The 16838-nt window shown below is 43.7% G+C and overlaps 1 protein-coding gene across 1 annotated transcript in view; it reads right to left on the reverse strand.

Annotated features, from left to right (window-relative positions):
* Positions 1-16838, reverse strand: part of LOC143887735 (protein SPIRRIG-like) — a 48782-nt gene that overhangs the window by 9966 nt on the left and 21978 nt on the right. The window contains exons 11-15 of the mRNA XM_077391901.1: positions 9244-9961; positions 9021-9123; positions 7566-8659; positions 5389-7036; positions 1999-4953 (exon numbers count right to left, since the gene is read on the reverse strand). Of these exons, the coding sequence (XP_077248016.1) occupies positions 1999-4953; positions 5389-7036; positions 7566-8659; positions 9021-9123; positions 9244-9961 (6518 nt within the window). The remainder of the gene's footprint in view (positions 1-1998; positions 4954-5388; positions 7037-7565; positions 8660-9020; positions 9124-9243; positions 9962-16838) is intronic.

Consider the following 16838-nt stretch of genomic DNA (forward strand, 5'->3'; position numbering starts at 1 on the left):
GCCGTTGTTGGTTGGTTGTCTCTCCAGGCGACATGGTGTCCCCTTAGAAGCAGGAATCTTCCTCATGGGTGCCGCTCCCAAGCTAGAACCACGAATCCGCGTTCCTTGGGACGGAAACTGCTCCCACGAGGCTCCCAAAGAGATGAAAACAGCTCCCATGATACTCCCAACCTGCTCTATGACTCCATCACTCCCACCATCACCAACTTCCTTGCATCAATTCTTCAAAGAACTTCATTGGAGCAAGCAGAAATGCGTTTTAAGCAAGGTTTTAAATTGCGATCGAAATTAGAAATTTCAATCCAAAATTTCGGGTTTCGGTCGAGACCCAATCCGAAATCACACATACCTGAAATGGTCGTTTATTTCGAAATTTCATCAGAAATATAAGGGATTTCACCCAAAAATCTCGATTTTTATTAATTATTTAATATCTTCGTGAAATTTTGCGAAATTCTGCATGAGATAAAATATTCTTTTATTCGATTTCGTCAGATTTCGGCCTAAATTTCAACATTTCGGCCGAAATTTCGACATTTCGGCTAAAAATTCGATTTCGGTCAGGACCGAAACACATTCCGAAACCGAAATTTGAAACAATGGTTTTAAGAAGGCATTAGGAAAGAGTGCACGGAAATAAAGATGGTTAGAAATTACTGTTTTTTTATGTACTTAAATTTTGAACGATATATACGAAGATAGTTAGAAATTACTGGTTTTGATGTACTTGAATTCTTTTTGAATGGCAGATGAACTTGAATTTTGACGTACTTGAATTTTGAAAAACCTATAAAGAAAATATTACATAAACGCTTCAATGGCGCACCCAACCTTAGGCTCTTCTAGACCCCACGCCTCCCCGCTCCTGCTTCATGCTTATAAGGGTGTATCCCCCGTAGTTCGTTGGTTGTCTCTCGAAGCGACTTGGTGTCCCCTTGTCATTAGTTGGTAATCTCTCTAGGCAACGTGATGTCCGCCGTCAATGGTTCGTTATCTCTCCAAGCAACGTGGTGTCCCCCATCGTTGGTTGGTTATCTCTCCAGGCGACGTGTTGTCCGCCATAGTTGGTTGGTTGACTCTCCAGGCGTCCTGATGTCCCCCATCGTTGGTTGGTTGTCTCTCCAGGCGACGTGGTGTCCCCTGTCGTTGGTTGGTTGTCTCTCCAGGCGACGTGCCGTATGCCATCGTTGTTTGGTTTCCTCACCCTTCTGGTGGTGGGAGTTATTCTTCTATTGGCACTGTGCTGCTCAGCTGATGTCTCTGCTCGTGGTACCTTGTCATTGCCCGTGTGCGTGCCTTTAGTGTGCTCATTTTGTTCGATAAATCGTTCTTGTTTTCCCTACCGAGGCGCCTCCGTTAGTTCGTTATTGGTATGCAGACTTGTTAGTCGTGCTGCTCTATCGCTAAGCGGCTAAGCGCTGCTAAGCTTCCTCTTGAATGCAAAGTCGCTCTGATTCAGGGGGAGGCCCTGTGGTGATCGCTCTTGCCATCGTGCTGATTCAAGGGGATCCGTTGCTTTGTTATGGCCATTGATCATGCATTCTATTCATTGTGATTGTTGCTCTTTTTGTTATGTTTTTCATTATGTATTTACCACACCAGCTTGAGGGGAGTGGTGTACAAAGCTAGCTGTGTGTATGGGATTATTGATTTTTTGTTGTATGGGTATTTTAGCTGTTTGTTGTAGTTTTCTTTGTAACAAGCTGGAGTTCTAGAGTATATACACTCTAGCTTGGGGGGTGTTGAAGTGTGTTGAAGGGTACATTGGTCATTACGTGTATATTGGAGGGTATTATAGTCTTTGTACCATGTTGCCCTACTATGGGCTAATATATACATCATATTCATGGGAGGACTCCTTAGTGGAGACTCACCAACCTCTCCAGTCACTCTTCTTCTTCTTCCTTTCTTCTTTATTCCCATTCTAACAAATAGCATTGAAATATATCACCATAAACAGATAAATATGGAACCACTAAGACAAGGTGAGAAGCGTACATGCTGTTCCGTGGGAGATTCATGGCAACCAAATTTTTGAACACTTCCTCCCTTTCTTTTTTGTGGAAAACCAGAAGATCATTACATCCATCCATACTAAATATCTCAATGGCAACAGGACGCAACTGGTAATCACGTTTCAGAATCTCATGAATGCTATCAAGTTTCCACATACGCCAAAGATGAGGTAGATTACCACTAGTACACGCCTTCTCCTTTCCCCATGCACCACCATTGTATGCCCACGCTCTTCCACCAGCAAATGATTTAACTGTCACAGCCCACGATGAAGGTGACTTTGACTGGAATTCAGTGCTTCCAGTAACATCTTTCTTAACACCCAAAGCTTGATCAATAACAGAAAGTCCATCTTCACATAGCTTTTCACATATGCACCCAGACTCATCTATGTAAAAGTTCTCTATCACATATAAACAGAGCTCCCCTAAAAGAAATATACCATCATGTTTGTCAAGACCTACAACACGCTCACAATTATATCTGAACCTTATCTTTTCAAGAGGTTCAAGATATGGTCTAATTAGATATTCACCATTATCATGCAGCTCCCTCTCTGACTGATCATCTGCTACTTTCATGTCCTCAACTTTCATAGAAGACGACAGCCATGGAGAGCCTATATCAGATTTTGCATTGCTGTCGGTTATTTGGGCGGAAACTACACTGGACTTAGCCCCAAATTCTAGGGCAGAGGTAGACTCTTCATCATTATAATCATCTGCATCTTTGAAAGAAGACTCCTCATACTCGATAGCATCAAAATCCTTCTGCTCAACAGCATCAGACAAGTGATGAAAAAACGAATTGGTATCAGCATCAAGACGATTATCAATCTTTTGAGCCGGATCGGATTCCCCAAACTCAAATCTTTCTCTAAGAACATTTTGAATTGTATCAATTTTCAATTTGCAACGCTCAAGCTTTTTACGCATTCTATATGGCCCTTCAATGGGACATAGCTGCCATTCAGCTTCTGCAGAAGGAGAATTCCTTGAAAAGAATATTCCTCGCTCATGGACAAGTTGCTGAATATGGGTTTGCCACTCGCTCTCAGCATGGAGAACCCAACCATATTTATCTTGACGTACAACTCTCAACTCGGTTGACATTGCATCGCGAACCAATTCAAGTGCATATCTCCTCTCAGTCATCTGCTCCCAGTGTCTTAAGACCAATTTTGAAACATCCCGAAACCTTCTCCCCATTTCTTTTTTACGACGACTCTCCATGCCTTTCATTCTCACCCCAGGGAACTTTGCCGAGCCAGCAATATACTGCATCCACATTATCGCAGCACACTGCTCCAAGACTTTATTAATAGTTTGTTCGGAACTCTGATGCCATTCAAAGAAGTCCGAAGAATTTCCAGTCAACAATTTGTCAAATCCTCCACGCAAAAGATCTAAAAACTGCCCTTGGTTTGGTTTAGAAACAAGCAACTCCTCTAATGTTGAACGGCGATGTAAAAGAAGATACTTGATAACATCCACTGCCATGTTTTGTGCAGTTCGTCTCTGGTCACGCAGGAGAGAAATTAAATTTATAGAGAGACAGCAAATGAGATCAGTATCAAGGTTGCTAGGACAGAGTATAAGTCGCTTGTGAGCAATTAGTAACTGCAAGACGGTGCAGATATCAATCCCTGACTCATCTTGTAACACATTATGGGACAAGCTCTTCCTAGATTCTACTTGCAAGGCTAAAGATGAAAGCAAATCATCTTCTCCAATGGTGGCTAGGAACGATGGAAGGAAACAATACATTATCATGCGGTTTGTGTTCTTCAAAAGTGCATGTATATATGTCTCAAGTTGCCTACTTGCCCTTGAGATGGATAGAAGACCTTTTCCTATGGGTGCCACGTCCTCAATCCGACCATCTTTGTTAGCAAATTGTAACATGGATAATAAGAACTCTAAAGTTCTCAACACTCCACTTGGCTGAGGAAAAGCACCCATATACACACGGTCAACAATCATCCAGGACAGTGTATCCAAGTTTGAAGACCAGCGACTCTTATCGAGCTTTTTCTCATCTTCCTCGTCATCCCGCAAGAGGCGCCTTTCCAGGAAGTTCATCAATCTACTAAGGCACAGACCCTGAAAAATTAATGCAGAATCCGCATCTACATACAAAGGAACGGCCTCTAAGATGGTTTCAATGATTTGTGTTGCTTTCATCTGTTCCGTCACAATATCAGCAAGAACTTCTGCAACAAAATCTAAAACAGCCGTAGCCCCGGCGAAACATGGACCTCCTCCATAACCAGAGTCATCCATTTGAAGTAAAAGCTTGGAGCTAATAGCAAAGAAGGTGATCGCAGCACCTGATCCATGAGAGGTAGACTTTAAATCTTGAGATGCTTCGAAATCACCAATAGACACTGATGATCCAATTGATGTAGTGGGACCCAGTTGAGCTTTTGCACCATTATTGCTTGCACTGCCCAGCCATGACGTCAAAGCCAGCACCGGGGATGAAGAGGGGGTGACTGGTAGTTTATAGTTTGATCTCTCAGATAAAACAGGGGAATCGGGCACAGTAATAGATGTAGAGCTAAATGAATCTGCGAGGTGAACGGCATTCTGGGTTCCATTCATATTAAAAAAATTAAACTCATGGGTGCTGGTAGGGGCTGTGGTCATCTTCTCAATACCTTCACCATTTGATTCCAGATGTGGTAAAGTGGCTCTTTCATCCACTTTATTTTCCACAAAAAAGTTTGGCAGCCCAACCATGTCTTCAGAACTTGTACTTTTCTGTGCTTGTGGAAAGCTTCCAATGCTTATGGAAGTTTTAGTGGACTGTTCATTTTCATGAGGTAAGCTGGAGAATGTGTGCTGAGAGCTGTGGGTATCTTCAGAGTCAATTATATTCTTCTCACCTGGCATTCTTACTGAAAGGTCTTTTGCCATCTTCACTGCGCATGCAGCCCTGAAAGGCAAAACCAGTCAGTCCTGACAAAATAATAACTAAAACATATTTAACTTGCACACTTAAGATGATTAAATGTTGGTTGATGCTAAAGTCAATCCTAAGCAAGGATTTAAATTTCGGTCTTGGTGTCGGTTTCAGCAGCGGCCGAAATTCGGTAATATAAAAAAAAAAAATAGGTCGTGTAATAAAATTTCAGACGAAAATTTGTATTATCCAAAAAGAAACGGAAAAAACTAAAAAAAAAATTGGAATTGACGAAATTTTGGCTGACACCGAATTAATGTACTTTCGGTGTCGGCCCTGGCTGAAATCCGAAATTTCGAATTTCGGCCAAAATTTTAAACGATGATCCTAAGTTCACAATATGAGGCAAATTCAGAAGGAAAACACAATGTAGCTTAGAAACAAAACACAGGGAACCATGGGACGCACCTTACACAAGAGAAATATAGATCGACACAACTTTCAAGAAATTCAACACGTCTGCATACAGAAGAGAAACTAGGGCACATCTTTGCCAGATCAACCATGAACCGCAGAACCGAGGTAGCAGCAGCAGGGGCAGCTGCCTCCCCACCCATTAAAAGTGCTGCATACGTCTTATGCACTAGAGCTTCACCTTGAAGCTCTCCTCCCATGTCTGCCGCTCCTTCTACGAGCTCCGCCAGTAGGCTACTCACCTCCGAAAGATTACCAGTTTGGTGAGCATGAATAGACTGCATACTCAACCTATCAAATGTAGATTTTGCCATAGCAACTACAGATTCTAATAGCTCAACAAACTTAAGTTCTCCATAACTTCCGTCGCTTTGCATTAGGGCATAGAAGTCCAGCATACGGACTTCAGGTAGCCTTGGATAAACGGGCTTGCCAAATATCAAACAGAAAAGTATGTAGTATATTTCTGGAGAGTCGTAGAAACTCGGAAGCACGTGGGTCAGGCCTTGATAACCTCCACTACTGCGAAATTTTAGTGCAAATGTGGGGGAAAAAGCGAGAGAAACCCCGAGAAGAGTGATCACCCATCTCATACTGGTTGGATGAACAGCCTCATCAAGAAAATATGTGATCAACTTGGACGAAACAATCTTGTGCCATTGTTCGAGCAACTCTTCGGAATTTATAGTCATTTGCAAATCAATAAGCATTTCCAATAGCATATTTCTCACAATGACATGTTTTCCCATTGACTCTCGAACGATTTGATGGTGTGGGGTCAGTTCGGGAGGGTCAAATGTCATAATGACAAATCTGATAACAAGTTCCAATTCAGAAGCTAAGAAACCGTCCTCCAAAATGACCCCAAGCAGTACTACCAGTTTCTCTAAGACAGAAACTTCCACATCTCCCCTCTGTAGAGTGACTAGTAAATGTTGAACGAGGTTGATTCGACGTAAGACTGTAAGGTTATGATTCCTGTACCAATGCATGGATACTAACCGCTCGAGAAATCCAAGAAGTGCAATTTGAATTGAGACAGGGGCTGTAACCCACAAGGTCCAATCCAACAGTACATGTTCAACCATATCAGCATTCGACAAAACAAGACAGTTGGAAGTTTCTGCCTGCAAATCAATATTTTCGAGCTCAGAAATATGACTAAGCGAATCTTTCTGTGCAGAAAAATCATCCAAATCTCCATGAGATCCAACGGACAAAAGCTCATCAGCAAACTTAGAAGAGTTAAGATCCTCATAATAGGCTTCATGAATGGTTCCAACAGGGGAAGCAATAGAGCGAGTTCCTTGAAACTTTTGGGTTTCAGAAAACGAAGCTTCACACGCAGCAATTTGGAAAAAGATATCAAGTGACTGCCGGTCAAACAAAGACATCCTACGACGAAGGAAGAGAGCGAGCAAATGGTATCCTCTGCAAGATTGCATGGCATGAACATTCTGGGGACTCTGATTAAGTGCACAAGCGAGCAAGGACAGTGCCATGTGTAGAATATCGTTGGTTTCCGCAGCTTCAACAAGAGCCAACACAACAGCCATCCCACCAACTGTGCGTATGCTATCTCCAATCACACATTGGCTGCAGATATAAATATCTCCATGAAGACGACCAAAGCGTGGTATACCTGTAAATCAAAGAAGAGGAGCTGTAATAAAAATTCCCTCATTTTTCCGCTGAAGAACGCTATATCACAAAAAATGGCGAAAAATTGAAAATATCTCGATATTTTGATTAAACGATAAAAATGAATTTATCTCAGGATTTTCAATTTCTAGTGAGATATTGATTTTCTCGCGAATTTATGGCGATTTTGTCGCGAATTATCGAGATAAATTCACGACTTGACTTTCAAAAAAGCTCTACATCTACTCCTCCACTCTAAAGCTGTGATTTTAAGAAACAGATCTCAAACATTCCGAGCTTTTCTCACGAGAAATTGAAAACATCACATTAAAAATGTGTGTTCATATTTTAAATAATTTATTTTTACCGTCTTTTCCCCGATGTAAACCCAAAAAAAATAAAGAAAATAAAAATATCCTGAAATTTTCCCTTGCTGAGAAATTCTCGAGAGCGATATTTGTGACATAGAGCTGAAGAAAGTCAAGCGTAAAAATAACAAAGTCAAGTAAACATATTGTTGATTCACAGACCACCGATAGGGGAAGCAGCAGCCGACATTGTATCAACTAGATTGAGCAGGGAAGAAGACCCAGCTGCCGAGACTGCCTCTGAGGATGTTCCATCAAATGCAAATATTAACTTCTTTCCGGAAAGCTGTAATGAAAGGTTTCTAAGTCTTTCCATATCCCAAACAATCCCACTTCTATCCACTGCCTTAATGTTCCCCTGCTTGCTAGCACTGTCAACCCTTTGCGCATTAGAAGCCAAAGGTAACTCAGCATCCAATGAATCTAATATGGCCATGCTACCCCCGCCACAGGCCTGGATAGGAACAAATTGGAGAAGATCTGTATCTTGGAAAAGCCCTCTATACCCTCTACCAAGAATGTACATGAAACAAATACTTCCTGGTGTGAGAAACTCCTCAAAAAGATAGCAGCAGCGAAGCCTCCAGGAGAGTTCGGTAACTTTTGCATAGGTAACCGGAGTCCCAATAGTTACCTGTAAAGGCTTTCCAACAGGAGAGGGTGAATACCCTAGTTTTCCTGTATGTCTCAGCTTTCCATTGATATAGAGGTACGCTACACTGGCCTGGAAAAGTCCCGCTAAAGCATTAGGCTTACTATGAACAACCGCGAGATGATGCCACCTTCCTTGTTCCAGTTCGAGACCAGGAAATGACAGGGAAGAGGAGTTGCTGGTTGCAATAGTAAGAACCCCATCATCCTCAAGGTAAAGTTCGGCATAAAATGTTTTGCCATCATCCACCGCGCCAACCGAAAAGATACGGAGCCTGTTAGAGGTGTTCCTATTTCTAATAGAGGCAGCTGGTTGTTCTGGTTCCTTAGCTTGACATTTTAGGAAATTGCGAAATTGAAACCAGCAAACAAATGAATATCCGGCAGCGGGAGGCCATGTCCTTTCCCCTAAAGGTACTTGAACACATGCATGCCCAACTTTACTCGTGTCCATCTCCACAAAAGGTGCTAAAGAAACATTCTCTGAGGCCAAATCTTCCATTTGAATTAATTTCTCCATCATATCAACAAGAATATGACCTGAATTTATCAGCTTCATCTGCAGAATATATCTAACAAGCACACGGAGCTCCGATGAATATAACCTGTTAACAGAAATATGCCACTCAACATTTTAAAGCCAAACACTTACAAACAATGGTTTTAAATTTTGGCAGCAATGCCGAAATTTCGGTTGAAATAACCAAAATTTCGGATTTAGGCAGGGGCCGACATTGAAAGTACATATTTTGGCCAAAATTTCGGTAATTTCGGCTTGAATCTTGGTAAATTTTTTGGATTTTAACGATTTTTTTTTCTTCTTTACCGAATTTCGGCCGAAATTTCGGTATTTTGGCAAAAAATTTGGTTTCGGATATGTCCGAAACCGAAATTTTAAACCTTGTTACAAACTAGGTCAACTAATGGTGCAGATATCAATTATCTGGAGATATTAGCCAGAGTTACCTGTATGCCCCAAGCACTCCCACAATCTGCAATGCATGTGTAAGTAGTGGTGATGAACCCAATAGAAATGGGTGGATTGTATCCAGTAAAAGTCCCACACAACCTAATTTATGAAAAAAGTTATAAGTGGATACTTTTCAACTTAAAGTAAAACGGACGAAAATGATTATTATGTTCAACTTAAGTAAAAGAGACAAAAATGATAGGATGCTCGGACCCGCACCTACAGAAGTCAGGTTTTCCTGATTGAACGGACCCGCATGAGCAAGCTTTTCAATGAAGTTTAGCACTTCTAGCTGCACCTTTGGAGTAAACAGTAACAAAGAACGGATCAACACTCCCACAGCACCAGCATTATATACACGCTGTCTATCAGGCCTAAAAATACCTAATGAAGTGCTTAAGAGAAAATTTGCCGACCCAGCTTCAACAATATCAGATGACGGGGCCCGGGCATTCCCAGCTTGCAAGATAGAGGAAGGTGGGACCATAACTTCAAGTGCAAGCTCCAGCAACAACTGGATTACTTGTCTTTCACAATCCACACAAAGCAGACCAGACTCACACAAAAGATCATAAAAGGTTTGGGATGATATAATTGTATGGAGTTTCAATCGGTTAACGGCATTATTGCATACTCCAGCAGTCACAACACGCAATAAAAAACTAAAAAGCTTCATATGAGCTATTAAAGAAGTTTCATCATCGGCGTGCCCCCCTTGATCACTCGGGAAACTGTGGAGTGTTGTAAGTAGGAGTGAAAATCCGGTGGCTTCTCCAAAGACCCGCTGTGTTGAGTTATTAACTCCAAGGATGCGCCATAAGGCACCAAAAATGTCACACCTTGCGTCATTATGAAGCTTGTATTGAGATCCCAAAACACTTGTAACCATCCCACTTTTCAGAACTTCAATCAATGCACCCAATTCTTCTGGGTGAGCCTGGTACAAGTTAAAAGTCAGTCATCAATTGAACAAAATCTGACACAACAAAACACATTGATAGGGGAATGATACTAAAAGAGGAGCTCAGGTCATTGTATGAGAAGAAAATAAGAAGCAACATCTTTGATTGCTTTAAAGGACTCGCATGAGAATCAATTTCAATTAAAAAAAGTGTCGACTTGTACACAAACCAGTGTTTAGAAACTCGTGCCCTGACAAGAACTCGGCCGAGGTATAACTGAGTTGAATCAGGTGAGTCAATTATCGAATTGGGAAGTTTCTCAACAGTGATATACACATTGAAATTTGTACTTCCACTTTTAAATTTAGGCATTTGTCAAACTACTAGGGGGGCAACCTGATTTTAAGAGTGGCTATGTGTCTGTATATACATACATATTAGCATTTTTGGCCCTGTGTATACACATACATGCATACATATTAGCATTCTTAGCCCATGCTATGCATGGATGTATAATAATGGTGAGCCCCAACCGAACAAAACATTAGGTTTAAAATGGTTTTCCCTGCCCAAAAAAAAAAGGTTTTCCCCACGCAATGCATTGGTTTGAATAGAGTTGGTTGGACTCGCCCTATCAAAACATGGTATGACATGATGGGCCCCACTCTGTGCATAGATTTGGGTGGATATGGTCCGACCCACCCTATCAGAAAATGGTGTAAAATGGTGGGATCCACCCGACGCATAGATATGCGTGGAGATAGTGGGCCCACTGATGGGTGTAAAATGTTGGGCCCTATCATATCAAAGCATGAGGTACAAAATGGTAGGCCCCACCCATGCAATGCATGTGTAAATTGGGAGGGGCGAATAAAAGTAAAAACCAGTATTTATAAGGGAAAATTTTTTCCAATAAAAATATTTCGTGCAATGAAAACGAATGACAAAGCAAAGACCATGGTTTTAAATTTCGGCCGAAACGAATTTGGCAGAAAACGAAATGAAATGCACAGAGTTTCAGAAAAGTACAAAATTTCGGCCGAAGCGTTTTGGAAATTTCACTTGGAATTTTGTTTCACAGAGAGTAGGAAAAGTACAAAATTTTGCCCGAAATTTCGGACATTTCGGTGAAATTTCGCTTCTCTGATTTTACAAGATTTCGTCCAAATTTCGTACCGAAACGTTTCGGTTTCGCTGATGACCAAAACCGAAATTTAAAACCTCGGCAAAGACACATGGTGCGTGTGTGTGTGGTGGGGAGAGATTTGCTAGGGTCTTTTGCAGAAAGGCATTTTGCGGCTGACTATTGCATGAGAGAGCAGCCACCTCAGATGAATTAAATGAATAACACAACATCAGCTGAAAAGTGAGCCTGAGTGGCTGCTCTCTCATGCAACAGCCATCCGTGAAATGCCTTAACGCAAAAGTCCCTAGCAAATCCCATATATATATATGAGGAAAGTGTCTCTAGTCTCTCCCCTAGATAAGCTTATCTACTCCTCCCTTTAAAAAAAACACAGTGGGCCCACGCTGTTTGGATGATCCAAAGCATTCATTTGATAGGTCCTAACATAGATAGGGTGTGCCAAAAAAATCAGCACCAAAGAGTCATCCTAGAACTTCATTTTGTTGGGCACACCGTGTCCAAAATGGACGCATATAAACGTGGTCGTTTATATGTGTCCAAAATGGGTACCACAAGGCACCACAAAACGAAGTTCTAGGATGACCCTTTGGTGCTGATTTTTTGGGCACACCCTATCTATGTTAGGACCTATCAAATGAATGCTTTGGATCATCCAAACAACGTGGGCCCACTGTGTTTTTTTAAAGGGAGGAGTAGATAAGCTTATCTAGGGGAGAGACTAGAGACACTTTCCTCTCTCTCTCTCTCTCTCTCTCTCTCTCTCTATATATATATATATATATATATATATATATATATATGTTGGATATACACATGTGTGTAATGCCATAAGGGCATAGTAGTCTTTTCTATTTTTCCTCGTTAATATAAATACTTGAGTGAAGGGGAAGACCCTAACTCATTCCATTCTCTCATCTCCTTCTCTTGCAACATGGTATCAGAGCCCTAGGGTATGTGTGCGCTAGGGACCACCCTTGGAGAACCTTCACCTCTCCATCTTCTTCTTTCTCATCTTCTCCCCACCACCAAACCTCCCTCTCTTCTTCTACTTCCTAATTTTCAACCTCCATCAGCTCCCCTCCCCTTCTCTCTGCTCCCTCACCCAACCTCCCCTGCTTCTCTCTCACTCTCTCTGTCCCTTGGAGAACCTTCACCTCTCCATCTTCTTCTTTCTCATCTTCTCCCCACCACCAACCCTCCCTCTCTTCTTCTACTTCCTCATTTTCTACCTCCATCAGCTCCCCTCCCCTCCCCTTCTCTCTGCCCCTCAGCCCTCTCACCCAACCTCCCCTGCTTCTCTCTCACTCTCTCTCTCTCTACCTCTCGCCTGACCCTCGCTCGCCCCTTCTCCCCTCTCGCCCAACCCCCCTCCAGCATCCCTTGCCTCTGCCCCCCCCCCCCCTTTTTCCCTTTCCATGGGCTAAATGCCTTTGCTATTCTTTGTCACCTTCTCCGCAGCTCCGATCTCCTCTCCCCCTTGGCCATTGACTCTACCCCATGATTCTCTCTTTAGCTTGTTCTTCTATGTCCCCTATTATTATTCTTCGTCATCGGAGCCGCACTATTCCGATGGAGTCTACTTTGTGACTTCTCATTATCATCTTTGTTTTCAGATCATGGTGAGCCTCTTCTTTTCCAATGGATCCTCCCACTACATCGGATCCTCCTGTCAGCCCCTCACATACTGACAGTGTGACTGCTCCTCCATCGGCTCCTTCGTCTTCGAGCTACAATCTTACAGTATACTCTCCCTCTGTTGAGAAGTCCTTTCCTCAGATGACTTCGGAGGGCCTCGACGGCTCCAATTATCTCGCTGGTGAAGAGCTGTTAAGACCTATCTCTTGGCTCGAGGTAGAGTCTCTCTCATTGAGCGGGGTCCCACCCCCCTCCTCTGATCCATCCTATGACCGATGGCATCAGGATGATGCGATGGTTCACAGTTTACTCTGGAAGAGTATGACTCCCCATATTGCTCAGTCGATGATGAATTTGGTGACTGGGAAGGATATTTTGGAGCATACTGCCCTCATGTTCTCTGGGGTGGATAACCTCACACACATTTGTGCCACCTACTCTAAGTAGAATCGATTTGAGAGCGGCGATTTGTCCCTCGCCGACCATTACAGCATATTCATCTCTCTATGCCAGCAGTTGGACGTGTTTATGCCTCTTACTTCAGATCTGATGGTCCTTGCTCGTCAGAGAGACCAACTTCGGGTTTTCCACTACCTTGAGTATTTGGACCAGGAGTTCTTACCCTTTCCCCAGCAGTTGATCGGCTCGGGTTCCATTCCCTCTCACGGAGATCTACTTCCGAGCTCAGCAGTGTCTCCTAGGTGGCTCCTCCACTACTCTTCTGAGTGAGGATTCCGCCCTTGCTACTTATGATACTGGGGATTCCTCCAGTCGAGGCGCTGGCTCTTTTGGTAGTGGCACTGAATCTTTTGATCATGGTCGTGGTACTGGTGGGTCGTGGTCGGCCATTTTTTTTTCTTTTGAAAATTGACAATTTCATTAATACTATGAAGATTACATTGGGGACCAGGGGTCCCTACTTGCATTACATAGAATCAATTAAGGGTGGCCAAGAGCATACTCCTTGGCCAGTAAAAAACCAAAAGAAGTGATCTTCTGGGTCAACCGCTACAATGAGGTCTACACTTCCATGCGCTGCCACCATGCCGAATAACTATTTAACTTCCTTTTCGAATTCTTCATCTACTACCGCAGCCGAGAATGCCTTCACCATTCCCCCTTCCTTTCCTTTGCATCGCCCAATGGTCTCAATTGAATTGAATCGAATCCAACAAAAAGTGCCTTATTTGCGGGCCCCATCAAGTCATAGTTGTGACCTGCCACATCACACAAACTTCTCCACCACTTTCTAGCTGGCGAATTCGATTTTCAGAAATCCCGCTCAAAGGCCTAAAGCTATTGTGCGCCCATAACCGTGCACAATAGCCAACCCAAAGAATCCGATCTTCGGCGGCCTCCACCTTGCGCCCCCGCCCGTCCCGGGGGATCCCCATTAAACCACTAAGCCAAAATCCCTAGTCTAACCCTAGAGACCACCATTGTTCACCCTAACTTCTTCCTCTTCACTTCCACCAAAACCTAAAACCCTAACCCTACCGTTCCTTCCACCTAACAACCTTAGAGACCACCATTGTTCACCCTAACATTCTTTCTCTTCACCTCGACCAAACCCTAAATCCCTAACCCTACCCTACCTTCCACCTAACCCTAGTCTTACCTCCTTCCTCAACCACTACGTCTCCAACCACCGACTTCCACCACTCCAGCTAACTACCTGCAACCCAAAACTCCTAACCTAAACTAATACCCCGGCCCTTTTAGCCCCAACCTACACCTCGATCAAACCCATCTTTACCCCCCAATCTACAGACGGCAACCTCACTGCTATCTCTGGCTACCCATTGCCTCCGCAACTCAACATGGCCCCTAGATCCAGCGACCCACAGCTTCCCAAAGCCTTTTGCCCGTCATCCGCCGCACCATTTCCGACATCCCACTGCCTTCCGCGTTTCAAGAAGGAGATGAGGGTTTGGAATAACCGGCCGTCTCAATACCGTCGTCCACATCCTCTATCATACTTTTTCTCCACCACCACCATCAACTCCACATCCAACCTCCTCATTTTTACCCCCGAATCCGGCCACCCTTTTTCATACTCCTGCCACGTCCACCACTTCCGACGACTTAACAGCCCACTTTCTCCATCCACCCTACCCAGTTCCGATCATTTCCCTATTAAATCCGGCTCACTCGGGCCCAGATCCGGCCATTCCGCACCTCCAGCCACCATTGCTGCAACCCCTACGAGATCTGCCCAACTCCGGGCATCATCCGGCCACCAACACCTCCCTTGCCCATCAAGGGAGAGGGAGGGAGAAATCAGAAAGTAGGAGAGATAAATCTAAGAGATAGAAAGAGGGGGATCAAAAAAAGCAAAAAGAGAGATCAGGGAGAGATCAGAAAAATGAAAGAAAAAGAGATAGGGGAGAGAGAGAGAGAGAAGGAAAGGAGAGAGGGAGAGAGAGATCGATCAGAGAGAGAGAGAGAGAAGAAATAGCCTTCCTCCCTAGGGTTTTCATCGACCTAGGGAGGGAGCAACAAAATCACCTGTTTTTGTGGATCCTTTATGAAAAACGTCGATCGTGTGGTCGGCCATATTGCACTCATTGTCAGAGGCATGGCCACCGTGTTGAGACTTGCTTTGTGCTTCATCCCAAGCTCCGTAGTTCCCGAGTTGCCCTTCTCTCTGCTGCGACCCCTACTGATGGCACATTCCAGTCTTCTGGTTCTGGTCTTCCAAAGGATCCCTTTGAGTTCACCAGGGCCGATTATGAGGAGCTTCAGCGTCTCCACCTTAGCAGCCCTCCACCCACCGCCGGTGTTGCCCAGTCAGGTATTGCACCTGCTTCCCTACTCACTAGCTCCAGCTCCAGGATCATTGATTCTGGGGCATCAATCATGTGACGGGTAACTCTCAATCCCTTACATCATTTCAGTCATTTCCTTCTCATTATTGTTCTGTTACTCTTGTTGATGGCACTAAAGCCTCCATTTCTGGTATTGGTTCTCTTTCACCCCATGAGGGTCTTACTCTCTCATCTGTCTTGTGTGTTCCTACATCTCCATTTAATTTGTTATCAGTCAGTCAGCTTACCAAAGCTTTGCATAGCTCTATCTCATTTTTCCCCTCATATTGTGTTTTTCAGGATCTCTCGACTGGGGCAATGATTGGAACGGTTCGTGAGCTGGGCAGCCTCTATCATCTCCAATACCACCCCTCTCCCACCATTTTGCGCAGCTCTGTGCCTATCAGTTGTCGTCTTGGTCATCCGTCTCTTCAGCGCCTCCGGCAGTCGGTAGACCTCCATTGTCTCCTCTAGCCTTCAGCATTTTCAGTGCGAGTCCTGTGAACTCAGGAAACACCATCGTGTGTCGTTCCCTTCTAGGCTTGATACGAGAGTTTTGAGACCTTTTGAGTTGGTTCATTCAGATGTATGGGGTCCCCCGAGGACCAAGTCATTTTTTGGAATTACATACTTTATTGTCTTTGTGGAAGATTTTAGTCGGATGACATGGGTTTACTTAGTTAAAATTCGTTATGAAGTCTTTACTGCCTTACGCACTTTTTTATGCTAAAATTACTACTCAATATGCTTTTCCTCTTAAGTGTTTACGGACGGATAATGCTCGAGAGTATTTTTCCTCTTCGAGCGGGTTTCAAGAATTCTTAGCTACTCACGGCATTCTACATCAGTCCTCGTGTGCCTACACCTTTCAGCAAAATGGTGTTGCTGAGAGGAAGTTGTGCTATCTCCTTGACATGACCCGTACTCTACTCTTTCAGATGCATTTCCCTAGGGTATATTGGAGTGATGCCGTTCCTACGTCATGCTTCTTAGCTAACCGTCTTCCCTCGTCAGTATTAGACAATCAATCCCCTTTCTCGGTCATTCACCCTCATAGTGCCCCCTTTCCTCTTACCCCTCGCGTGTTTGGCTGTGTTTGTTTTGTTCACAAGTTGGGTCCGAGTGTGGACAAATTGGACCCCAGGGCTGAGCGGTGTGTCTTTCTGGGTTATTCCTGTACCCAAAAAGGCTACAAATGTTACAGCCCTCGTCTTCATCGGTGCTTTGTTTCCGCCGATGTTACCTTCTTCGAGTCTGTTCCTTATTTTGCTAGTCCTTCTCCTACACTGGAATTTCTTGTTCTGCTTCCCCTTCTGGATCTCC

The sequence above is a fragment of the Tasmannia lanceolata genome, unplaced genomic scaffold (assembly GCF_043159265.1).
Source record: "Tasmannia lanceolata isolate RefF3 unplaced genomic scaffold, GAP_Taslan_0.1 ptg000012l, whole genome shotgun sequence".
Classification (NCBI taxonomy): Eukaryota; Viridiplantae; Streptophyta; class Magnoliopsida; order Canellales; family Winteraceae; genus Tasmannia; species Tasmannia lanceolata.